Below are 26,088 nucleotides of genomic sequence, written 5' to 3'. Positions count from 1 at the left end.
GAAAGGGGCAGCTCCCTTGGTTGGCTGCTCAGTACCTAAATGGCTAAGACTAGACCACTGCCACCACCCTCCCCGTCACAAAGCCCAATATCTCAGCCCGTGGAGGGATGGCACTGCTGGTAGCAGAAGCCACAAGGGTCTTCCAGTAAAAATCCCGTGCCAACCCTCTCATCTTGTCCCCACCTCTCCCCAGCAGAGCAAACCCCACCGGATCTGCTGGAGTAGCTGAGGTTGCCAGCTTTAAGAGACTCTCCCTTCACGTGACTGGGTTATAGCAGTGAGTGTAAACACTTCACAAGGTGGAAAGAGTACAGACTTCATCATCAGACATGGGTCCCAATCCCACTTCCAGGTGCCAAAGTTGCCCAGCTGCATGGCCTCCACAGTACAGAGAAGAGCTATTACCCACCCCTCTTACCCCCTCCCCTTATTATTTCTGGTGGGGTTTCCTTTCTTACTAGATTCTCTTAGGTTTTTCAGGTATTATAACCATCGGCAAAAACGGATAATGTCATCTCTTCTTTCTCATATATATATAAACTATTGTATCTTATTAGCTTAATTCATTTCTAAGAATCACCAAGACAATATTTTAAAATAGCAAAAGCAAGCTTTTCCAATTGTAGTGAAATTGGATTTAGTGGTTCACTGTTTAGAATGATATATGTAGCTAGTTTTTAGTCTTTATCAAGTTTAAGTAGTTCTTCTTATTCCTGAGTTAGAGTTTTATTACAGGAGAATTTTACCAGCTGTCCTTTCAGCATCTACTAATATATGACTCTCTTTTAGTTTGTTGATATGGTGAATTATGTTGATTTCCTAATGCTTCCTACTATTGAGCCATTCTTGCATTCCTAGAATGTACCCCATTTGGTCAGGGTGTAGTATCTATTTGATATACTGCTGCATTCTACTTTCTAATTTTGCATTTTGCATCTATACTCAGACTTGAGATAGATATATAATTTTTGGCCTTTTGCCGTGATTTTCAGTTGCATAGTTACGCTGACTTCCAAAAATGAATTAAGGAGTTCTGTGTGAAATTGGACAAGGCACATAATCTCTTTGTGCCTTTTTTTTTTAATCTGAAAATGATGATGGTATTACTTACCTTGAGGGATTATAAATAATATTCGTAAAGTATCTCACTCAGTACCCAACACCTAATAGATGCTCAGTAAACAGTAGTGAGGGGCAAGGGGCTTCAGTGTAGCCTACCACATCTTAAGTGCTGGACCCTCCTTGAAAGAGGGAGTTTGACCCTTACCTCTACTATGGAATCTGGGAATTGGCTGGACTCTCTTAAGAAGGTGAGAGTCTGAAATTCAAGTTGGTGATCAAGTTGGTGACCTAGTGACTATAAATTCAAGTCCTACAATTGGCTCCTCTCTCCCTCTCTCTCCCCCTCTCTCTCTCTCGTAAATATTGCAAAAAATAATAATAACATGTCACTACACAACTCAATTCCACTTGACTCAGGAAGTGGGACCTAAGGAGACCCCTGAGGGACACCTTGGGCCTGCTTGTGGCTTTTTCTATTTAACTTTGAAATGATCTAAGGTCAATAAACAGCAAATTATGGGGTCACTGGATATAAATTCATTTCATTACAAGGAATATTGCTGGTGAGGAATAAATGTTTATTAAAAATAAGGACAATAATGTCAGTATTTATATGGGGAAGCCTCAGCTGCCTCTGCAGATCTCCCTACTGCACGCTCCACGGTATTTTATTTGTTTCATTTTGTTGTGTCAATTACCACCGTCTTCCTTAATCACAGAATTCCAGGATCTTAAGATCCTGGTCTAACTGACTATCAAACTGTTTTATTCCCATGAACACTCTAGATGCCTTCCTGGAACAACTCCACTGATGGGGAACTCACTACCCACCCGAGTAAGCATTTCTTCTTTGATCTCCTTGAATTATAGTTGTGACTGCACTGGAGGACCTCTCTTAAGGACAGTGTCATATCGATTCCATCTTGATGTCAACAACTCCACCTGCCGTGCTGCCATGCACATTTTACACCTTCAAAACATACCCATTGAATAGTTGATGAGTGAACACAGAAACGTTTTGTAGGAAAGCCAGGAGATGGGGGAGGAGGTAAGCGCGTAGAATCGGCTCCATCCACATTAATCTCACACTAATAGTTCTCAAAACCTACAAAACCAAACCCAAGGAAGAAGCTTCCCATATCTCCTTCCCCAATACCATAGAAAGTTTTAGAGCAGATCCTTTTGCCAGAAGAGAGATTCTCAAAGAGTAGTCACCAGACCAGCCCCATCAGCATCACCTGGGAAATTGTTAGAGATGCAGGTTCTTGGGCTCCACCCCAGACCTACCGAAGCAGAAAGTCTCGGGGTAGGGCCCGGCAATCTGTGTTTTAACAGGGCCTGCAGGTGATTCCGATACACACTACAGTTTGAGAACCACTCTGCTAGAAGATTGAATATATTGAGGCTTGACTCTGCCTGCCCTGCATGAGCCTGCCTTTCTGGATGGATGGAGGTGGCAGGAGGGGGCAGCAGGAGGCAGCCCTGAGACCTGTGTTCAGTTGTTAGAGGAAACAGAAGCGGACAGCACACGGTGGCCCTGGAAGCCAGACCCCTTAACCACAATCCCTGCATGCGGAGCTTTCCAGGTGGAGCTTCATTTTTCACCACCTGCTTATATCATGTCATTCCTTCATCACCAGGTCTTCAAGGAAACATTTATTAAACACCTAATGTGTACCCAGCCTTGAAGCACCGGAGGACAAAGATAAATGAGCCCCAGTCCCCTCCCTCCAGGAGTCCGAAGTGTAGCAGAGGAGATATACACTAGCAAGGAGGGAGGTGGGATAAATGCACCAATGCGAGCCTGTGCCCCGCAAAGAGGAGGGGCCGGCTCACAGGCTTCAGTGGGGTGGGGGGATGGCTTCCCAGAGGAGGTGGATGAGTTGCAGCTCGTGAGACAGCAGGACATCACCAGGCAGACAAAGGAGGAGGGCATGAGGGCACCAAAGCACATTCCGCCAGCACCTTTGGGGAACTGCAGGATATTCAGTAAAGCCAGTGGGAAGGGGGCTTTGGGGTGGGTGTGAGGGGGACTAAGGAGAGGAAGGTGGGCCAGACTTTATCCCGACAGTGGGAAGTCGGGGGAGGACTGTATGTATCCCGAGGACCAACTTAATCAGATTTACATTTTAGAAGTACTTCTTAAGGTTATAGCGCAGAAGATGGACTTGGAGGTGGCAATAGGCTATTTTAATTTTCCGTGTGTGAACAATGAGGACTTTGGGGTAGGAGAGAGGTTAGAGAGAATCTGGTAGAAGGGGGAGCGGGTGGGAGTCAGCAGAAAGGAGGAGCCCAAAATGATTTCCACTAACTCGGCCTTCCTGGCCACGCGCCTTCCAGCCCCCATCCACCTCCCCAGCCTCACCTGAAGCCACCTTCTGCCTCCTTCTCAGCCCTCCTGCCCACTGGCCTTTTCGTTTCTTAAACATTTTTCTTTCCACCACAGAGCCTTTGCACAAGCTCTTCCCTCTGCCCAGAATGTCCCACAGCCCCAGTTTGCCTGATTAACGCTTCACAATCCTTCAGTTCTCGAGTCTTTCCAATCAAAATTAGGACACTGGTGTGTTACCTTCCCAGGACTAGTCATGTATCAATATGTGTCTCTCCCACCAGCAGCAAGCGTGGCAGGCCCTGTGTGCTTGCACACTGTTGCAGCCCCAGTGGTGAGCTCGGGGCCCGCACTCGATGTCAGCTAAGGGAAGCAATAAAAATACCTAGGTTTCTGACTTGGGCAACTGGGTGGAAGCACGTAGGAGGAAAATCAGATTTCAAGAAGGAAGGGAATGAGTTCAGTCTGGGGTTGGCTTACACACCTGGCGCTTGGGAAAGAGATGTGGACGCTGGAGTTGCCAGGTGGCACTGGAAGTTATGGATATGGGGAGAAAAGTGCCAGGAGAGAAGGAGGAAAGAAAGAAGAAAGGTGCGGACACAGGACAGAACTCAGAAAACACCGGTATCTTAAAGAGTCTGGTGGAGAAAGAGAAACCGATTTAAAATTTTTAAGAAACACTCACAAAGGAGTGAGCAACGTAAGCCAGAGGAGCAGGGCTTCCAGGTGACAGAAACGATGACACCACCAGCCACGGCCCCTGCTAACCACTGCTGAGCACGTACCATGTGCCAGGCCCGTTCTGGAGCTTCAAGTAAATCAGCTCACAGCCACGCGCATCCCCATTTTACAGAGGCAGAGCCAGGATAACGTCAGATGCCCCAGAAGGGCCAAGAGGGCTGGGGACTCAGAAGACAGCACTGGGCGTGGCAATTAGCAGGTCACCTTAGAGAGCAGGGAATCCACAACCTCGAGTAGGACGACGCAAGACTACAGGGAGCTAGGATGCTTTGGGGAATGAGGAAGTGGTGATGGGGCCGACGGACCATTCCTTCCAGCACGGCTGTGCAAGGGGAAAGAGTCAGCTGGTGGGCAGATGGGACTGCAGAGTCCAGGGAGGCTGAGTGGGGCTTGTCCTTTAACAGAACAGATCTGAAGCAGGCTCGTAGGCTAAAGGGAAGGAGGCAGGAGGGAGGGGAGTTTGAGAGGCAGGGTTAGGAGAGACCGGAGTTCATGGAGCAAGATGCCTGACCCCAAAACAAAGCTGCCGACCCAAGTCCCAGTCCTTCAAATGACTTCATCCTAGGGACGAGAGATCTCTAAGATTTATTTTGGTTGAAGTGCATCTGGGTCAGACTGCTACACTGTGATGAAAAGAAACGCCTTGGAAATCCTGCTTTGACTGGTTTGGAAGAGAAGGAAAATCTAGCACGGTCTCACCTTCTATATGTATTTCATCACATCTCCCTGCCACTCTGAACACTCGGGAGCCAGCTTCGTAGACGTGTGACCTGTACATTCAGACAGGGTCCTGGGCTCGGAAGGGTCCCACACTTAGTTTAATGCCTTGCTCTTGCCACATCTTGAAATGTTTAATACCATTAAACAAAGGGGCCCTCATCTGCATTTTGCACTGGGCCCTGTACATTATGCATCTGGCCTTGGAAACCATTTGGGGCAGGGGGTGGAGATCTGGGACTAAGTTATTCCAAACAGCCACCTTGATCGTGTACGAGCTGCCACAGTGAATGCAGGACCCAGCCAGCTCTAGTCGAGGGCAAAATTTCCCTCTGAGCTAACTAGGAAGCCTGGCCAGAGGGGTTAGCCACTCAGCAGTGGTCATTTTAGTGCCTCCAACAGCTCTGGCCCTTCTTCTGGGTCGACCCTCCCTTCAGAGAGGCAGGCTCTGTATTGATGCGTGGGTAGGCTAGATCCGAACTGCCTGGGTTCAAATCCCAGCTCCGTTGCTGACTGACTGTGACCTTGGGTGAGTGCCTAAATCTCTCTGTGCCTCAGCATCCTGTCTGGAAAACGGGGATGATCATAACAGCACACCTACTGCACAGTTGTAAGGCTATGTGAGAGAATACATTGAAAATAGTGCAGGGCTCACAGTAAGCCTCAGCCATCGTCAGCTGCTAATGTCAACACTGTGGATCCGCAAAGGGAATAAACCCTAAAGGGAAGGGGGTGGGGAGGACTAGTAGTTTCTTCTCTGAAGTCTGCGGTGATGGAGTTGCAAGGAAAAGAATGTTGGGAAAGATACATTCTGAAAATAAAGTATTAGAACCATCTGCTATCCCTTTATCATGTCAGCAATCTCACTCCCCACTCTTGTGCAGAATCAGACTGAGCCCCAAGACAGCTGAAGCATTCAGAGAGGGCTGCGCCCCCATCCTCCCACTCCAGTCTCCCTCCCCAGGGCAAGCTCCTTGGCGTCATGCGCCCCTGAAGCCATCACCCCTGGGACCAGGCACAGGCCTGTGCACAACCTCAGGTCCTTCTTTTCACCTTGGCAGCACGCACCTGGATTGTGTGTTCCAGGCGCCATGCACGTGGAGAGGAACGGCTGTGACAATGAGGAAGGTCCAGCTTGCCTTCCCCTCTCTCCTTCCCCCTGGGGCAGATCCATCTGTCAAGCTGCAGAATTAGTGCTTGCCCACTTCCCAATCCAGAGCTGCATTCGCCAGGCAGGACCTCCTGTCTGGAGTTATGAATACCTTCAGTGCCACCCCAGAATATTTACAACACGCCTCTGCCACCCCACTCCAATCCTATACCACTCACTCCTTATGAGGATGGGGGAGGAAGCGGAGAAGGGGGAGGAGGGAGGAACAATCAGGGGCAGTTTGTGTGAACAAAGCCGGCTGCAGCAGACAGCAGAATCCTTCCTGCCGGGGAGAAGCGGCTGCCTTCCCCACTGATAACTTAATGACTCTGGCACATTTTCATCAGCCCAACTTGGAGCACGCAGTGGGTATCTGAGCCAGTGGTTTCCGAGAGCCTGAAAGCAGCGACTGAAAGCAATTACAGGATGGGCGTCCAAGAGACAAAGCCTGGGCCTTGGGAGTCACCGGGCCACATCTCTTTCCCAGCTCTGCCCTGTGGCACTTACACACAGCCCTGAGGACACCACTTCCCTTTCTCTGCAGCTTGACTTCCTCTTCTGTAAAATCGACCCAGCAGTGCCTGTCACCTGCCGATGCCTCCAAGGCATCATACTTACAGACTATCAGGCAGGCACACCTTCTTACATTGAATCTCACAACAGCTCCGAGGTAGGGATTATCATCCCATCTTACAGAGAAGGAAACTGAGTCTGGGGGGCACTGAAACAATTCACTAAATGGCAGAGTCGGGATTTGAACTCAGGTCTGTCTGACTTTGAAGCACACAGAATCAAAGATGTGCTAGTCATTCTCCATTCACCACCCCTCCCAGTGCCTGGAGCTGACCTCGATGGCCTCTCGCCCTCTGCTTCCAGTGGAGTTTGGCCATCGGGAGGCACTGGCAGGAGAACGGAGGGTGAGAAGAGAGGAGGTGGGGATCTGTGCCCTGCCCACCCCACTCGGGCTACCCTCCCTCCCAGATCCAGCTACCCCTGGGAGCCAATGTCCTCCCTGCTCCTTGGAACTCAGGATGGGGAGGGCTCCCCCTCTCCCTTGTTGCTACCTTTATCCTGCCCACACCTCCACAATCACTCTGACATCAAATTCTCTGCCATTCAGCCCATCTAAGGTTGAAACTTATGTCCTGCTGGAGCCAAGACAAATACAAACAAGGGCCATTTTGACAGGAGAATCATAGCCTACCAGACCGGTTCAGATGTTTGGGGACCTCCACACCTTCCTGAAAACCCTCGGTCTTCTCTCTGCAGAACCATCAAGGCGGGTGGCCGACCGTCTATACCAGTCCCCCGGGTGGGAGGAAGCCCCAAGTGAGAAAAGCCCTGCTGTGAATGAGCTTGGGACAAAACCCAGGGAACACTGCAAAAAGCCACTAGCTCAGACTTGTGTACCCAGGGTGGGGTGTTAATCCCTACAACTATGTTAAATGCCTAGGCTTTTTCAAGAGCCAATGATGGCTCCACAAAGCTCAAGCGATAAAAGTGGTGGCTTCACAAATGGCCCAGGTCCTGCAACATTTAGGCACCAAGAAGCTCCTCTTGGACAAGCACAGGTGGGCTTCCCTCCCCACCCCTTCTCGAGCCAGAGGCCAGCAGCGCGGGTGGCCCTCTGCAGACCTGGCATCTGGCCCTGGCTCTGATACTAACCCACCGTGCATCCTTAGACAAATCCCACAGCTTTCTGGACTTGGTTTCCCTATTTGTAAAATATGGCAGTTGCATCAGACCATCTCTAAGTCTTTCCATTCTAACAGCGCACAACGCTTTGTTTCTCTGGGTCCTCCGAGGACTGTGTGCCTCCTGAAGCAATTATTCCCTCAACCGTGATAGAAAAATGATGTAGATTCCCAGCCACAGGATCCACCCAGGGGCTGCCTACGCCCTTCTCCCCACCCCACCAAGCCAGGTCGGCAGATGCCCTTCTGTGGCTTCATGTCTTCTTCCAGGCCACCCTTGATGCTTATTTTAAGCTGAATTCTTCTGGACAGAAACACAGGGGCTGGAGTAGGGGTGGGGTGTAATATCCTGATTTTTCAAAGCCACATTTCTCGGGGCCTGGCACTGACCCATATATTAGGAGTGAGCCCAGAGCCAGGATCTATCAAATGCCAGTGATCCACAAGTCCTGTGTCTTCATCAAGGGAGGGCATTCTGTGTATTTTAGGAATTTACTGTATGTGAACGTGGCTACATGTTTTAAAAAAAAAAAAAAAACAGGAAGAACGGAGATAGGCAACAAGGTTTCATTTCAAAATACTCTATAACCTGATTCTGGATCCCCCGCAGAGAAATGCAGAAACTTCCAAAACCAAAGCATTAAATGTGTTAGCAGAACCCTTTCCTGCTCTGTTGAGAAGCAGGGTAACATAATTCTGGTGAACTCTGGGGTCAGTCGTCCTACGTCAGCTAATTGGTTGTGTGACCTTGGGCAAGTTACTTAATCTCTCCAAACCTCAGTTTCCTTGCCTGTAAAATGGGGATAATAATAGTTTTATACCTCATGTGGCTATTGTGAGAACTGAATGAGTCCATCCTTGTAAAAGTACTTAGCACATTGCCTGGCACGCAACAAGTGTTCAACAAACAGTAGCTATTTCTGATCATTCAGTTCACTCTCAGAATGCTTCCCTGGTCTCTGACAACGCCAGCAGCCAGAGCACAAAACACCACTGGGGACTCAAGTGTGAAATAAGTACCCTTCCTTGAATTAGTAGAAAAACAGTAAATATTTATTGAGCATGTTTATGAACCAGGCAGTGAACTAATTATTTTTACACACGGTCTCATTTCACCCTCTTGAAAACCCTCTAAGGTCAATCTTATTGTCCTCACTTGACAGAAAAAGAAACTGAGTCTCAGAGAGGTTTTTGTGATTTGTCCTAGGTCGTGGCTAGGGAGTGTTGTAGCAAAGACTCAAATCCTGGGCTTCTGATTCAAGAGCCATCTTCTTCGGGCCACCATCCCTTATAGAGATGGTATCTTTGATTCCTTATTCTAGTGAAATCATACATTAGGATGTCCTTAATTCACTTAAAGAGTCAAATATCATTCTTTTTTTAATCTTCATGGAAAATAATTTAAATAATAAATATTACTGTCAACATTTCTGGAGAAGATAAACAGAGAAAGGCAAAAAAAAATCAGATGCAATATCATAAAGTGTGGTAGCCTCCAAACATTTGGGAATCTGGCCAGTGTGCTCTCTTGGGGGATCTCTGGGTGAATACCTGACATAAACGCTCCTTCAGATGCTTGATTTGTGAGCCCTGACCTACCAAGTGCGTCTCAATGACCCTTACCTGAAGCAGGCCCCCATCCACCTGCGACATCGGTATAAGTTCCTCACAAACTTTGGGGAAACAAATGTATACTAGCATATTTTAGACATTTCTGCCTGGATGTCCTGCCATTTCCACAAACCCATATGTCAAAGTTCCATCACTTCCCCAAATTACCTCCTCCTCCTCTAGAATATTCCAGTTAAGCCTCCCTCATGTCTCCATTACTCAAGCTCAAGACTTTAAGAGTCACTGTTGCCACCTCCCTCTCTCTTGTACCCCACATCCTGTCTGTCCTCTGCCTGGTTCTGTGGATTTTTCTTTCATAAAGTCTTGCTTGTTGGTCCCATCCATTTTGTTCCTGCTGTCACCACTGTCCAGACTTCATGTCTTCTCCTTCCTGACTGGAAAAGCCTCCTCTTAGCCACAGGCTTCAGGCTCTCTCCCCTGAACACCTAATCCTCAAGATTAACCATTCCAGAGATGTCTCCAGGATCATCCATGATTCACCATCGACTATACAGGCCAAACTCTAAGCAGCTCAGTCTAATGTTCCCGGCATCCTTATCCAGCTCTGTGCCCCTCAGTCTCCCTACCCAAACACTCTGCTTCAGCCACGCTGGTCTATCTTCTGCCCTGGTATGTGCATCCCACATTCAGCATTTTGGGAGCAGCCGCTGTGCTGGGTCTGGGATGCAAGTTGAATATGACACGGTCTCTGCCCTCAGGAGGCCCACAGTCCAGCTTGAAGAATGGACAAATAGACAAACTGTTATCACACTATGTGAGAGGTAGCCTATGCAGAGTTATGCACAAGGTAAGGTAGATTCCAGGAAGAGAGGAGTGACTGGTGGGGGGATAGGGAGATTGCAGGCGAGGGAGAGAGAGATTGCTAACTGGGATCAAGTCCCGGCTCTGCCACTTACTCACTGGGTGACCTCAGGAAAATTAATTAACCCCTTTTCTCCCCAGAATCCTTATCTGTAGGATGGAGATGATCATGCCATCTATCTCCTGGTATTTTTCAAGGATTAAAGAATTAATATAGATGAAACCTAACATTCCAGGCCCATACTATAAATCAACAAACTTTTGCCATTACTATCATTACCTCCGGCTGATTCCCACATACCCCTCCTTCCCTGGAGACCTCCATCAGTTCAATACACCCTCACTGAGGAGCTGCTTGGCATCCTAGGGAAGCACCCTCTGACATACCGGTCCCCAGCCCCAGACCACTCCCTTCCCTGAACTCCTGCAGTGCTCACTGCCTACTCAGTGAAAACTGCCTGTGTTATCTCCTCCTGGGATATCAGCCTTATCTTGCCAACTACATTGGTGACAGAGGAAATAAGGAAAAGGCAAAGGTGGACGAAACAGTCATTAAGCACATACCATGTGCAAACAGTTTAATATATGTTATCACATGTAGCTTTCCTAACCGTGTACATCCCCACTCCACATCTCAGGACAATGGACACTCCCAGAAGCAAGACAATTTTCTCGAAAAAGTCTGGATAACAAGCTAACAAGTGGCAGGGTCACAATCTGACCTCAGGCTTCTCACTCCAAAGTCAGCGCACCTTCTTTGTGCAGCTCTTGCTAACCCACTTCCCTGACCCCCCACCAGGACTTGAAATAAGAGAAATCAAAGGCTGTGCACCAGGCACTTTGACCTCACAGTTCTGCTTGTAGGAAATAATAAAAGCCTTATGCAAAGATATAGCTGCAATATTGTTTTTAATAGTGAACAAATTTTAAACTGTCTAAACATCCAACAAGTGGAACAATGATTGAGCAAACTGGGGCATGGCCATATCATGCAACACCATATAGCCTTAAAATGTTGTCATAAAAATGTCCTTATTGACATGGAAGGATGGTCCTCATGTGTTGTTGAGTGGGGGGATGGGTTAAAGTGGTATGTATCATTTATTGGGGGGAGGGTATAGTAGACAGAGACAGAGAGAACCCTAAAATAGGATACAACAAAACAAAATGGAAATTACCTCTGAAGAGTAAGATTATGGGTGATTTTTATTTTTCCCTTTATGCTTATCTGTAATTTCTGATTTTTCTGCAATGAACGTATACTCTTTCTGACTGGATAAGAAAGTAATTCAAGAGGGTGTGCACATAGGTATAAAACAAACTTACGATTACCAAAGGGGAAGGGGAGAGGGATAAATTAGGAGTATGGGATTAACAGATACACATTAGCATATATAAAATAGATACACAACAAGGATTTACTGTATAGCACAGGGAACTATATTCAGTATCTTGTAATAACCTGTAATGGAAAACAATTGAAAAAAAAGAATATATATGTATAACTGAGTCACTTTGCTGTACATCTGAAACTAACACAATACTGTAAATTAACTATACTTCAATTAAATAAATAAATAAATAAATAAATAAAAGAGGGTGTGAGTTACAGCCCAGAAAAGGCAAACCTAGGTTTGGTGGTCAATGGGCAAGGTTCTTGAGAGAGCTAGAGGGTATGAGGGTATGAATGAGAAATTTCAGCCTCTCCCCAGCCCTGTCTCCTACCAGCCCTGCTGGGGCAACCTGCAACCTGTGTCCATGAAGCGAGGACATTTAAATATTTAAACAGACCCAGCTTTGCAGGAACAAATGCACTCAGTCTCCAGGGATCAATCCCATGCCACAGGCCCTGCTCCACAAATCAAGTTTCTGGGGCACGGAGCCTTTCCCACCCCTCCCCCGCCACACCCCACGCAAGGACCTGCAAGATAATAGCGGCAACAACTGAGTGATGAAGCCAGCTTCCCTTCAGCGGCAAGGGCAGCCAGCCTGAAGGCCGCGTTATTGGCTTTTACCACTGCAGCTCGAAGCTAAAAGCACGTGAGCCTTAGAGAATGGGGGACCTTAATGCCCTCAAAATTTTTTTTAATAAGACTGCAGTAGTCATCTGATTCTTCCTGGGCACTCAGGTATGGGGGAAACCGGAGTGATTTTAAGGAGGCTGAGGTCAAGCAGAGTTTCTAGAACGCCTTGGGAGCAACTGTGCCTGCCCCATGCGCCAATCCAGTCTGCTCTCAGCCCCGCGGAGTGGTCTCCTGATATCCCACGGCCCAGCATCCTGCCTCTCAGGAAAAGAGCCTCATTGTTAAGCTGAGAAGAAAGGAGCCCATGGCGTGGGGGAGACGGCTGATTGAGGAGGTCTAGAGACTCAAGAAAGGCGCTCCCCATCATTGACAAATGAGGAAAATGGTGCCATAGCCACTGAGGGGTGGAACCAAGACTACACCCCCAGACCCTGCTTCTTGCCCCATACATTCTCCCTGGGGTATACACCACCCAGAAGAGCAGGGAGGGACCCAGACCCTATTCTGACACTGCCCCAACTGGACAGAGTTACACCCCACCAGATTTCTAGAAGGGAGGAAACACTGTGAAGTCACAGTCCACACGATCGAAAATACACGTCTGTGGGATGATGGTGGTAGAGGAAAAAGTTCTTGCTGATATGGAGGCTGAATTGAGAGAGATCACTACTGATGTGTGAATACCTGACATGCCCCAGAGGTAAGTCAAGTTCCCAGGAGGGCTTCAATCACGTCTATTTGCCTTTTGTCACTAAGCTACCCTAATGACCCAGTTAGGGGTGGGAGGCAGAGTGATTTTAATAGATTTAGATTTAAAAGGCTCAAAATTATGTAAACTATTCCATTCCACTTCAGCTATAATTACTACCTGACTCCAGCTTACCAACCTGACACCTGGAAGCCGTCTGTCGACAGTAGCCAGGGCTTCACCTCATAAATAAAAAATAAAAATAATGAGCAAGCGCTCATTCATTCACAGTTAAAGCATGTTTTTTCCTCAGCTCTTAGGACAGCCAAACTCCATACTGGTTTGGAGGAGGGCACATTTAGCCAGAGGTTTGTGCAGAGATGTCCTGGGGTGTATCAGCTCTGGAGTTGGAGAAATGAGGATTCATATCCCTGCTTTAGCATTAACCAGCTGTGTGATCTCGGACAAGTCCGCTCACTCCTCTGAGCCTGTTTCTTCTCCGTAAAGTGAGGTCAACTGTCCCTGCCTCTCAAGGTTAGTGTGGGGATTTACAGAAATAATGTATATAAAATGCTTAGCACAGTGCTCTGCACACATAAGCACCCATTAGCAGGGGTTATCACCGTAATCAGAAAAAGCTGGGAGCAAAAGACAAGCGTTGGCAAGGATGTGGGGAAGTTGGAGCCCTCGTGCGCTGCTGGTGGGAAAGCTAAATGATGCAGCCGCTGTGGAGAGCAGTGTGGAGGCTCCTCAAAGAATTAAGAATAGAACTACCATCTGATCCAGCAATCCCACGTCTGGGTATTTATCCAAAAGAGTTGAAATCAAGATCTCAAAGAGATATTAACACTCCTATGTTCATTGCAGCGTTATTCCCACTAGCCAAGACGTGGAAACAACCTAAATGCCCATCAATGAATGAATGGATAAAGAAAATGTGGTATACGCATACAACGGAATATTAGTCATCCTTTAAAAGGAATATTGCATTATTCAACATGCAATCACACAGATTAACCTCAAGAACATTATGCTAAGTGAAATAAGCCAGTCCTAGAAAGACAAATACTGCGTGAGTCCACCTATATGAGTTATTTAAAGTAGACAAATTCATAGCATCGAAGACTGGAATGGTGGTTGCCAGGGGCTGGTGGGGAGGGGGTGATAGGAAATTGCTAATCAACAAGCATAAAGTTTCCATCAAGCAAGATGAGCAAGCTCTAGAGACCTTCTGCACAACAATGTACCCCTACTGAACAACATATATTGTGCACTTAAAAATTTAAGAGGGTAGGTCTCAGGTTAAGTGTTCTTTCTACAATGTAATTAAATTTAATTTTTTTTTAAAGAAAAAATTGGGAAAGGAAAGAAAAAAAAACTTCACAGATCACTTCCATTGTGCCCCACAGAAGGGCAAATGGGTGCTTTGTTCCTCCCTAAATGGCTGAAGCTTAGAGACAAAATGTTCTCCTTCTCCCTGAATATCACCCCATCACCACCATCTTCTTTCCTATGATGCTCCTTGAACAAAGAAAATAGAAAAGTGAGTCTCTCATCAGGAGTCTGCCCCAGTGATGCTAACAGAAAATCCAGGGCTGGGAACAGTTAGGAAGAGAGGTGGCAAACTCTTGAAATTATTTTCAAAATATCTCAGTAGCCCAAACCCAAGGATTTCTTTCATATGTCTATCCCCAGTTATCACCTCACCTATAAAAGGGAGTTAATTACATTATTGGGATTTAAAGCCATTAAGTAAACTAAAGCAAGTGCTGGGTTGCTGAATTTTATTTCGGACTACTGAGTTTTATATCAATGTTGAAAGAACAGGAAAGGAAAGATTCTAAAGAGACCAACTAAAATAGCAATGCAAGCTGGTGGCACTCTGCCTGGAGAATTCCTGGAGATTCCAGAACTTCCAGATGCAAAAAACAGGGAATAATAAAAGGGCTGATCAGTCAGAGGCCAGAAGCCTTCGAATTTGAATGCGGTAGACCAGTCATTCTCAAAAATCAGTATTCATAATTATCGCCTAAGAAGCTCTCAAAAAATGCAGATTCCCAGGCCTGCTCCCAGTGATTCTGATGTAGGGGCTCTGGTGGGAGGCCCAAGAATCACAGTTTAATAAACATCTCGGTTATCTCTGCACAGGTGGTCCAGGTCCACACTTTGACCAGCACCAACAGCCTTTCCTACAAAGTCACATGTAGGTGCTTTGCTGTAGGGAATGAACACTTTCCCTTTGGCAAGAGATTGAAAGGGAAGAAACAGAACTTTAATCCTGAAGCTGGGTAAACTTTCAGGATAATTAATAGAGATTGGTTACTTGCTGGAAAATGAAGTATTCATCTACACACACACCATGTATTGGGTAAAAAATAAATTATGTTCAGATGATTTTAATATTTCTCTGAGATGGAATAAATTCAAGGGCTGAGTGAAAGGTAACAAGCAAACTATCTATCACCTGAAGTTAGCAGCTAAGATAATATTTCAACCACCCACCTTGAAAGGGAAGCTTGGACCGAGAACAGAGCAGGGCAACTATATAGGAATATACACCAGGAATGGCTAAATACAATCACATCTGAAAAATAGCTACAACTACTCCACAGAAACCCGGAAAGAGGTGGTGGGGTCCAAGGTGGCCTAATATTTTCATAAATAACTCGAAAGATGGAGTGGGGATTATGCAAATCAATCCATAGACGATACAAAAATGGCAGGGATTGTGAATCTGTGGTGAATGAAATTTAACTACTGGGCAATGTCTTTAAATTTGCCTTTATTGAATCTTGCATATTGAAGTCACATATTATTGTATCTCTTTATGGAGACTCAATAGGGCCAAATGCAGAGTGATTTATGGAAGCAGGAATAATCAAATGTAGAAGTAGAAAAGAGCACACACCTGGAGAGGCATTAGCCCAGGGGTCAGGACAGGCACCGGGTGGGAAGTGGTTGAGATGGTGCACAGTGCAATGGGGTGGCCAATTACTTCTATTCTCTACAGATGTGGGTGGTGTTAAAAGCCGATGTGTAAAATAAACAAGGAAATGTGTCTGTTACTCTTTGAACCACTTGGCCTGGGTGCTACTTCCAATGAGAGTGCTGAGCTTAAATTAAACCTGGAAGAGAATTCAGAGCGGGCCATCGCAGAAATTATGGGATGCATCCCTAGGAAAACCAAGAATACAAGGGGATGTTAAGAGGGCCTCCAGCATAGACGAAATCCTGAAGGTGCCTATTTGTTGGGAAAAGATGCACAAAAGCTAAGCGGGCCTGTAGGAGAGAAAAATTTCAGCTCCTATTAAGGAAAAAACAATCATTCAAAGCACAGTTGGAATCATGGAAGAAAGGGCAGCTTATGGTAACACCATCCCTGGGGACATTCAAGGAGTTGACGAGACACCTCTCTACTTAGGATGCATTAGAGATTATTAAAAGCATTCCTTGCTCAGCTGGGGGGGGGGGGTGGGAGGTGGGCCTTGTGACCTCTCCAAAGGTCATTCGTATCCCAAAGGATCACATGTCTGAAGGGCACCAGATAAAAATAAAGTCTATTCATCACTGAGCTGTCACACAATTTCCTAAGAGAGCCAGGATAGAGACGGGCGTTCCACGGTGGACCTTGTCCCGCCGAGGGAGGAAAAAGCAGGCAGTGCCTGTGCGGGCAGAGCCAAGACATCAGCCCCTGAGACTTCCAGAAAGCTGCCACCAGGCCTGCAATCAGGCTTCCCAAGCTCCACAGGGTAAACAGGAGGAGGAAGAGAGCCCATGGGGAGGGGAACAGGAAACAGCAAATGGCACTGAGAGCCCTAAACAAAGCCGCAGGAGCTCGGGGGAGAGGGGGTGAGCCAGGCCAGACAGGGACACCCACAAGGGCGCTTTGTGGATTTAATACTAAGGAGGCAAAGGCGGGGAAGACAGGAACTGAGGGGAGGGTGGAGAAGGGCGCACGGGTGTGTCTGGGATTATTTCCGGCTGAGAACCCAATGAAAGCTGGAGAGAGAGCGTGAAAGGTAATCCCACTATCTGCGGTAGCAGAAAATCACCTAAGAAAATACAGCTTTTTAGAAGAGGAATGGAGTGGCAATGCCCCAGTTCCAAAGCAGCTCTTGGCCTTCTTGACAGCTGGGCTGCTCTGGCCAGACACAGCTGGAAAGCCTGCCCCCTGGGGGTCTGAAGGACCCTTCCCAGCCCAGAATCAGTCTCCCGAGGGCTAGCATGCTTGGGCTTTTATACATCAGAACAAAACTGAACCCCATCCAGGAAGCAAGACCGAGGTGGAAGCAGGCACCTCCTGGTGTTGCCGAGAGACATCAGACCCATGCCCTGCTCCCTCCTCATCCTGAACCGGCCTTGGCTTGGGATGGAGATGTTACCTGCAGGAGTCGTCTCAGGAATGTCATCTGCACGGTGTATTAAGCAGCCAAGTGGGGGTCATGGAGTTTGAGTTCTTCTAGCAAAATGTTCTCCAACCAGCTGTCACCCCACCGGGCACAGAACAACTTTTTGAAATCAAAAGAGGCCAGTGAAGAGGGAGGAAAAGGGCACCACCCCCGATGTACTCCCTGTGCCCCATCTTCCCCTGGGTCTCTCCCACTTTCACAGAGACTGCAGACACTGGCAAGACGGGCAGGACGCCCGAGGAACCACTGTGCCCGGGCCCTGCCTCAGCGGTCCCGCTGCCATCCTCACTGCAGCCCCTTCTCGCCCACGGCGGAGCTCTGCTTCCTCAGAGAGGAGAAGGTGGGAAGGGAAGATGGTCAGGGAGAGAGGTTTCGAGGGCTGCCCTTGCCATGGAGAGAGCAGGTGGCACCCGATATGGTGAGAAGACAACTAGGGAAAGGCTTTTTTTTTTTTTGGCTGCACCACACGGCATGCGGGAAGGTATCTTACTTAGTTCCCCAACCAGGGATTGAACCCATGCCCCCTGCCGTGGAAGCAGGGAGTCTTAACCACTGGACCACCAGGGAAGTCCCTAAGGCAAGGCTTTTAAATCCACCCCCCAGTGCTCTGATAGGTGAGAAAGACAAAAGCTCTCTCAAGCTGACAGCAATCCCTCGGAAAGCTGCAGGTCTCTGGAGGTCCACCCGCTGCCACCGCCCCCGCTGCTCTGCCCCTCGGCCCCTCCCCAGCTCTGTCTGCAGACCCTAAACCCAGGAGCTGGGCAGTCGCTTGACCAAAGATGTTTCAGAAGCAAGCAAGAGAAGCTGGAGATGGATTGAGGGCCATTTATTAAACTAAGTCATGGTCAGAGAAAGATTCATAACCTGCCCCACCTAGGACAGGAGAGCGAGAAAGAGAAAGGAAGTTAAAGGGAAACAAATGAAAAGCCACAGGAGCCAAGTACCTTTGTCGGAGGATTTTGAGTTATGCTTTTGTTTGAATTCTCTGAAACAGAGAAAGAAAGAGAGGGTGAACCTTAAGGAGACAGAGAGTGAGAGAGAGAGAGCCGGAGGAAAGCCACGAAGGAGGGCACTGCAGGGAGAGGAGCACGGGGCCAGGAGGCCTCCCGGGCTTGCTTCTCCCTCCTGCAAGCAACACCAGGGCCTGGAGCAGCAACAGGAGGAGGTCAGGGGGTGACTGCGGTGAGGCAGCAGCAGGCAGGCCCGAGAGGAGGAGCCAGCGAGCCTGAGGCTGGGGCACAGGAAGCATGGGGCCCGGGCAGGAAGGCGGCGTCTGCCATACTCACTGTCACAGACGTAAGGTTTGTCGTGGTCTTCCTGAGAGGCGGCGTCGTGCCTCCTTCTGCCACCTGTAGAGCCACGGGCCTGGGGAGACACGGGAATATTGGGATGCTTGTTATGCTGACAATCACTACGGTTCCTGAGCACGTTTTCTGTGAGGCCCTGAGCGCTTCACCCATATCTCCTCATTCAACCTTATAGTACATTTGTAGTCTCTCATATACCAACCCCATTTTACAGGCCAGGAAACTGAGGCCCAGGCATGCTAGGTAACTTGCCCAAATCACTCAGCTACTCACCCGTATCACTTCATTAAATCCTCACAATTCCAAGAAGCAGGTGCTACTATTATCTCCATTTTACAGACTTAGGAGACTGAGGCAACAGAGAGGTTAAGTAGCTTCCCCAAGGTCACTTGCTCACTAAGTGCAGAGCCAGGACGCAAACTCAGGACAGTCTGACTGCAAAGCCTTGAGCAGTCAGAATTCCCATCCTCTACTGTTCCTCCAGCTCCTTAGCCTTCCAGCTTCGCTGACACCACATGTGGGTGCCAACCCAGCTCCCCTCAGCTGCCCAGATAGTGGGCTAATTAGAGCAAGTAGCATAATTGCAGCTATCACCCCAGACTCCTGAGTTCACACTCCACTCCAGCTCAAGTCTCTCAAGAGGCAGCCAGGGCTTCCCTGGTGGCATAGTGGTTAAGAATCTGCCTGCCAACACGGGGGGCACGGTTCGAGCCCTGGTCCAGGAAGATCCCACATGCCTCGGAGCGGCTAAGCCCACGAGCCTGCACTCTAGAGCCCGCGAGCCACAACTACTGAGCCCACGTGCGCCACAGCTACTGAAGTCCGCGTGCCTAGAGCTCATGTTCCGCAACAAGAGAAGCCACCGCAATGAGAAGCCCACCGCACCGTAGTGAAGAGTGGCCCCCGCTCGCCACAACTAGAGAAAGCCCACGCACAGCGACGAAGACCCAACACAGCCAAAAATAAAATAAATAAAATAAATTTTAAAAAAAGATGAGACAGACCAGAAAATGCTTTAAAAAAAAAAAGAGGCAGCCAGGCCCAGCATCGGGGCGTGAGCTCCCCTCCCCGCTGCTCGGCCTACTCCATGGGGCAAGCTTCCACTGAGGGCCCCCTGTGTGGTCTGCCTCGGGGCTCCAGCCAGTGGCAGAGACCTTGACACCTGACACTCTCCTGGGGCTGGACTCTTGATACCCCCACCCTGTGTGCATCTCCAGAGAGGCCAGCATCATCTGGGGTGAGGGTGGGATGGGCTCTACCTCCAAGGATAGATAAGAGCAGCCAGAGAGGGAGCTGGCGGCTGGGCAGCCCCAGGACAGTGGCTACAAGAACATGGCAAGGTTTATTTTTAGACCTTTGTAAGTCCCACACCAGTCACATGGGTAGCACCCTAGCTTCCTCCAGGTCATTCTCTGGTAATGAGTAGCAGTAAACTCCCAACCAAGGAAAGGGCCTGCTGGGGTCTTTGGAGACAGAGAAGAAGGTGCAGCAGATGCGAAATAAAACATGGCAACATCTGGTGTGCAGGGGAAATGGGGCAGTCCCAGGGGCCTGGTCTGGAAAAGTGACCCCCGGGGGGACTTCATGGTCAAAAGGCCTTGAGGTGCGCACGCGCGCACACACACACACACACACACACACACACACACACACACACACAGTTTCCCTGGGGATGTCACAGTGGAAAGGCCTGTACGCCAGCCCTACGGGGCTCACTCTCTCCCCAGAAACACACCCTTCACAATCAACACCACCTGCCAAGCTACCAAGGCCACCACCTCCTCGGCTGTCTCTTTCCAAAACAAATTACAAAGTTCCACCTCCCTCCTTCCCTCCCCTCCAGGGCGCTTTCCCTCCTAGCCTCCCCGCCCCCCACCCCTCCACACGCACCAGCCTGCAGTCCCCTCCCCTCGCCCTCATTACTCAGAGTTGACCCCAAGAGGGAGCTGTGCGGCACTGGCAGTCACCCCGAGGCACTGACAGGCCTCCCCGCCTGCCCACGTTGAGGGTGGTCACCCTCAGCTGCCCGCGCCGCCCACCCCCGCATCCCCCCTTGGAGAAGCCGGGGACAGCTTGACGTGTGCAGCCCGCAGCCCTGTCACAGGCGCCTGGGAGCAGGTGAAAGCAAGTCAAGCAGAATGACAGAGGCAACAGCAGACTCAGGGAGGGGGTTCTGGGAGACTAAAAATACCACCCAGGAGAAGAGGAGGAGAGCTGGAGCTGGGAGCAGCCAGCAGGAAGCGGGGGCCCTGCCGAGAGCCGGGGTTTCATCGCACTCTGCAGGGCTGCCGGCAGGGCGGCTGCTGCACCCACTCTCTCCCTGCACCTCAGTTTCCTCAACTGCAAAATGGGGATTGTGGCTATAGGGCATTGAGGGGACAGGCAAGGGACGCCTCCTGTGGCTGGAGCACACTTCTAGTCTCCTGGAACGTTTCAAGCTTGGAAACTCGGAATCCTACTTGTCTTGCTCAAATGTCACCTCCTCAGAGAAGCCCTCCTGACCAATGCATGTTCACTCATCCCCTCCATCTCTTACCCCTACCCTGCGTCATGTCATAGCACTTAGCATTGTCTGACATTATACTTGGTGTACTTGTTGGTTTTCCATCTCCCCCACATAAGGGTGGAAAACGTCTATTTGGGTGACCGTTATACTTGGAACCTGGCACAGGGCCAGTCACCTAAGCAGCACTTAATAAATGTTTGCTGCATAAATGAATCAATCCATCAGTCGGCTGGTCAGTGAGTTAATCATCTTTGGTTCTTCTTCTTCATTCTCCGTATCCAAGTGCTATTGTATCTTCCTTCAAAAGCCATCTTAGGCTTTGCATTTCCCTTCTATTCCACATCTTAATCCAGGAGCTCATCAATTAACCCCTGAACTGCTCAAAGAAGCCGCCAGCTGGGGTTCTACCTCTGCGTTGCCCTACCCAATCCATCCTGCATGAGTCTCAGACCAATTAGACAAAAGGAGTGAAGGACGGGAGCCCATGGTCATCCATTCATTCACTGCCATCCAAAGCCCACTGACATATCCACTGACGACCTACTGCCAGTCCTACCAGGATCACCTCATGCTGATGCTGCGTCCAAGTCTTTGTTTTGCTTGATCCTGCTCATGGATCAGCCTCTACTCTGCCCATCCACATCTGGTCCATGCTTTAGCCTTGCTAACATGCCACACCTCCAAGAATCTTCCTCTTACCACACTGAGGAGTAAAGCATCAGCTTTAAAGTCAGACAAACATAGGTTTAAACACTAGCATATGTTTTTGGACAAGTTACTTCTCTAAGCATTAGTTTTCTCAGCTGTAAAATGGGCATAGCAACATCTTTATTGCAGAGTTGTTGTAGTGCTAATAAGGGGGTGTGAAACCACAGGGGACAGAGCTAGGTCTTCAGGAAGTACTCAATAAATTATTTCCCCTCCTTGCCCAGTTGATTGCTCTTTCCTCTGAACTCTTATTGCATTTGGTAAGTGCACGGTCAGAAGCCTGCTGCTTTCTAATTGTATCATGACTATTAGCATTTTCTCCTCAATTTAATTCCAAGGTCCTTGAGGGCAAAGATGGCACTTCATACCTGATTATGAACCCGTGACATTTAGCACTATGCTAGGCACACAGCATCCAAAGCTCTTTCACATATATTAGCTCAGTTAATTCCTACAATACCATCTGAGTTTTACCAAGTAATATTATTCCCATTTGGCACTTGATGAAACAGGTTCTGAGAGGGTTCATGATTTGCCCATAGTCACAGAGCCAGTAGAAGGCGGAGGCCCAGTTTTCCAGAATCTGTTACAGAAAACTTTGAAGCTGATGTCCAAAAGAAACCATCCTCCCTCTCTGAGAACTGCTCACCTGACTCCACTCCTCCCCATTCCACCTCCCCATTCACACACTGGTGGGCCATGGCTGCCATGACTGCACCATACAGCCCTGCCCTACTGGCCGCCGTTGATTGGCTGGCTCAGGAGTAGACATGTGACCCAAGCTGGGCCAATCAGATTCTACCCCCAAGGTACTCTGAATTGGGAAACAGTGACTCTAGTTAGTACAGGTCACTTGGGGGACCCATAAATTCAGGAACTATGGGGCCACATGCACAGAGAAGCAGGAGAGGCGATCCTGCAAGAGAAGAGTAAAGAAAGGAGAAGTAGAGGCCAGAGCTGCCTGGGTTCCTTACTCTTTCCCAATCCTAAATCCCCGCCACCATCTTGTCCTTCCTGAATCTTCAAAAATTGCTCAAATATGGGACAATGGCTCAGCGGCTTTTCAAATACTTCCCACTTTTGCTTAAGCTGTTGAGTTTCCTACAACTAAAAGACTCTCAACTGGGATAGACTCAGTCCCGAGCAGAGAGCTAGTTGCTCTATACCTGTTGTTCTCAAATAGTGGTCAAGGGATCCTTGGAGGTCCCTGAGACCCTTTCAGGAAGTCTCCAGTGTCAAAACTATTTTTGCAATAGTACTAAAATGTTATTTGAAAGTTTTCACTCTCATTCTCTCACAAGTGCACAGTGGAGTTTTCTAGAGGCTACACGACACAATGATGTCATCACTCTGTGTGCTCATGTATTCTTAAATTTAACGTTTTTCCTGTTCTGATTTCTAATATGGGAAGTATCACTAGTTATAACCCACCAGAACAATAGCTTTTGGGCCTCTCAGTAATTTGTAAGTAAAGAATCCCTGAGACCAAAAAAAAATTGAGAACCACTGCTCTACACTCTTGTCATTTAAAGTGAGGTGCTCAGATCAGCAGCACTGGCATCACCTGGGATCTTGTTAACCAAGCGAGATCTCAGTCCCCACCCACCAAACCTACTGCATCAGAATTTGCACTTGAACAAGATCACCAGGTGCTTTGTATGTACATTAAAGTTTGAAAGTACCGGACTACACCACAGTGCATCATAAACACTTACTGATTGATCAACTGATTGGTAATACTCACATGGATGACTCACAGGAATTTCATGAACTTTAAAGAGCTTTGATTTGTTGGGCTAAAGTTACCACAGATACAATTATTCATCGTTGGGTCGCAATTTCTCTCACCCCTCAGGGAATCTCCATTGTCAAGGTTCTGAGAGTTGTTCCCGTTGCTTGCACCCTCCTAATAATATCTAGCCTTTATTAAGCACTCAAAATTGGCCGTGTATTACTACCCCAATTTTAATGATGAAGAAACTGAGACCCAGCATACTTATTCAATCTGGTCAGGGTCACAGAGGTTACCTAAACCACCCAAAGTCTAGTAAGTGGTAGAGCTGGGATTTGAAAGCAGAGACTGTTCTCGTCATTACTACCTTAGCCCTGACTTCCTCAATGAGCACACAGAGCACCTGGGAGTCCTGTTAAACTGCAGACTCTAATTCAGCCCACCTAGGGTGGAGTCTGGGGGTCTGCATTTCTAACAAGCTCCCAGGTGACACGGATGCTGCGGCCCAAGGGCCACATACTAAGATGTACAGCCTCAGACTGCCTCTCAGTCCCGACAACAGAAACGGAGTGACTCTCCTCCAGGAGCCAGTGGCAGCTTGAATACACCTTAAAGGGTAGCTTCATTGAGCCTGTGGGTTAAACAGCTCCATACCTTATTCCAGCACAGGTAGTCTCACCTGCGCTTTCCAGGTCCTTCCATGGCTCCCACCATGGATGTCTACAATGTCACTGCACAACGTAGAGCCGTTTGACTGCCCCTTAGCCAGCCTCGGGTGGGCCCAGAGCTAGTCTAGGCCCCATCCAGCCCGCTCGCTGTGTTTAGGCCTTTTCTCAGCTCCCATAAATCTGAAATATGACTTTCTGTTCTTTTTCCATCATTCATTCATTCATTCAACAAAATGGTCAGTGGCCACATGCTGGGCACTGGGCCACGTGTGACCCAGTAGAAAAAGCACAGACCTGTGTTCAAGTCCTAGCTTCTTCCTTACTAGGTTGGATGTCCTTGAACAAGTTCCTTAACCTCTCTAGGAGTAATAATACCCACGTATGGGAATGAAAGAAGCAATGCTGTCCAAGATAAGTATAACGGGGGTCACATGTCATTTAAAATTTTCCAGTAGCCACATTTTTAAAAAAGAGTAAAAATAGAAACAGATGCAATTAATTTTAGTAATACATTTTATTTAATCTAATCTATCCAAAGTATTACCGTTTCAACATGTAATCAATATAAAAATATTAATGAAATGTTCACCATTCTTTTCCTACTATATCTTTGAAATATGGTGAATATTTTACACCTACACCACATTTCAATTTGAATTAGCAACATGTCAAGTGCTTGGTAGCCACCCACATGTGGCCAGTGGCTGCTGTAAAGGACCGTGCAGAAATAGAGAATGCAGTATAAAGGACCTATTGTCACTATCGATATCGTGTTTATGATATCACTATCGACCTATCGTGTTTATGATGCACTGTGGTGTAGTCCAGTAACGTAGCTCTTATTGGGAAGAGCTCATCACACTGCCTGATGCATGGGAAGTATACAGTAAGTACAAATGGCTGTTGCTGCCGCTTCTGCTGGTGTTCTTACAGAGGAGACACCCAATTCATATTTGCCGACTACAAGTTCAATGCCTAGATTTCAGTTGGGAGTGGAGACGATGTAAAGACGACCATTCTCCATCATCTACTCGAGTAAGTTTGGTTTGGGCTGAGACAAGGGTTGGAAGCAGGCCTGGAGGTACACAGCAATTGGAGTTCACAAAAGGCCCAGAAACTCCACATTCTAAAGCTTCCTTTAACGATGGAATAAGATATCCATTATTTTGTAACCCCCAAAGAAGGCATGGGTCCAGGCAAGTTCATCAGGGGCCACTAAGATGATTAGGTGAAAAGGTGATGGGACGCTTTCTAAGGAGAGATCTGGCTGACAACACCCAAATCCACTGATCAATTTTACCACCACTGAAAGCAGAACGAGTGGACAGCATACACCTCCAGATGTGAAGCAATAAGAAGCACACATCACACCTAAGAAAGAGTCTAGCCCCACCAAAAAATATTTACACACACACACAAATATCCCAAATCTAATCGTCTCTCATCAGACCACCAGTTTTCAGGAGATAAAGAGGATCGAGGGACACATCAAACACCCCCAGTCTGCCAAATCTAGAATATGAGAAATTCCACAAGACCAACCACCCAAGTTCTTCAACAAATAAATGGCATGGAGAAAAAAAAATATGTATGTGGTAGGGAGTAGCAAGGAAGAAGTACGTTATAGAATACAAGAGACCTAAGTTTCAAACAAACCAACTATAAAAAGGCATTTTTGAGAAAATTAGGGGGAAAGGATCAGGGACTGGATAGTAGATATTAGAATAGTTATTTTTATTGGGTATGATAATGATACCTGTTAGAGATACACATTGAGATATGTACAGGTTAAACGAAAAAATGTCTAGGGGCTTGCATTCAAATATTCCACACACACACACAAACCCCACAAACATGCAAACCAACCAAAAGTGAGAGTAAAGAAAAGATTAAACAAGAGTGTCAAAACACTGATCATGG

The 26,088-nt window shown here is 47.8% G+C and overlaps 1 protein-coding gene across 1 annotated transcript in view; it reads right to left on the bottom strand.

Moving 5' to 3' along the window:
* Positions 1-26,088, bottom strand: part of DPF3 (double PHD fingers 3) — a 197,986-nt gene that overhangs the window by 27,928 nt on the left and 143,970 nt on the right. The window contains 1 exon segment of the mRNA XM_068562581.1: positions 18,534-18,612. Coding sequence (XP_068418682.1) covers positions 18,534-18,612 — 79 coding nt within the window.

The sequence above is a fragment of the Eschrichtius robustus genome, chromosome 1, assembly GCF_028021215.1.
Source record: "Eschrichtius robustus isolate mEscRob2 chromosome 1, mEscRob2.pri, whole genome shotgun sequence".
NCBI classification, from domain to species: domain Eukaryota; kingdom Metazoa; phylum Chordata; class Mammalia; order Artiodactyla; family Eschrichtiidae; genus Eschrichtius; species Eschrichtius robustus.
This window is presented reverse-complemented; position numbering and strand designations above follow the sequence as displayed.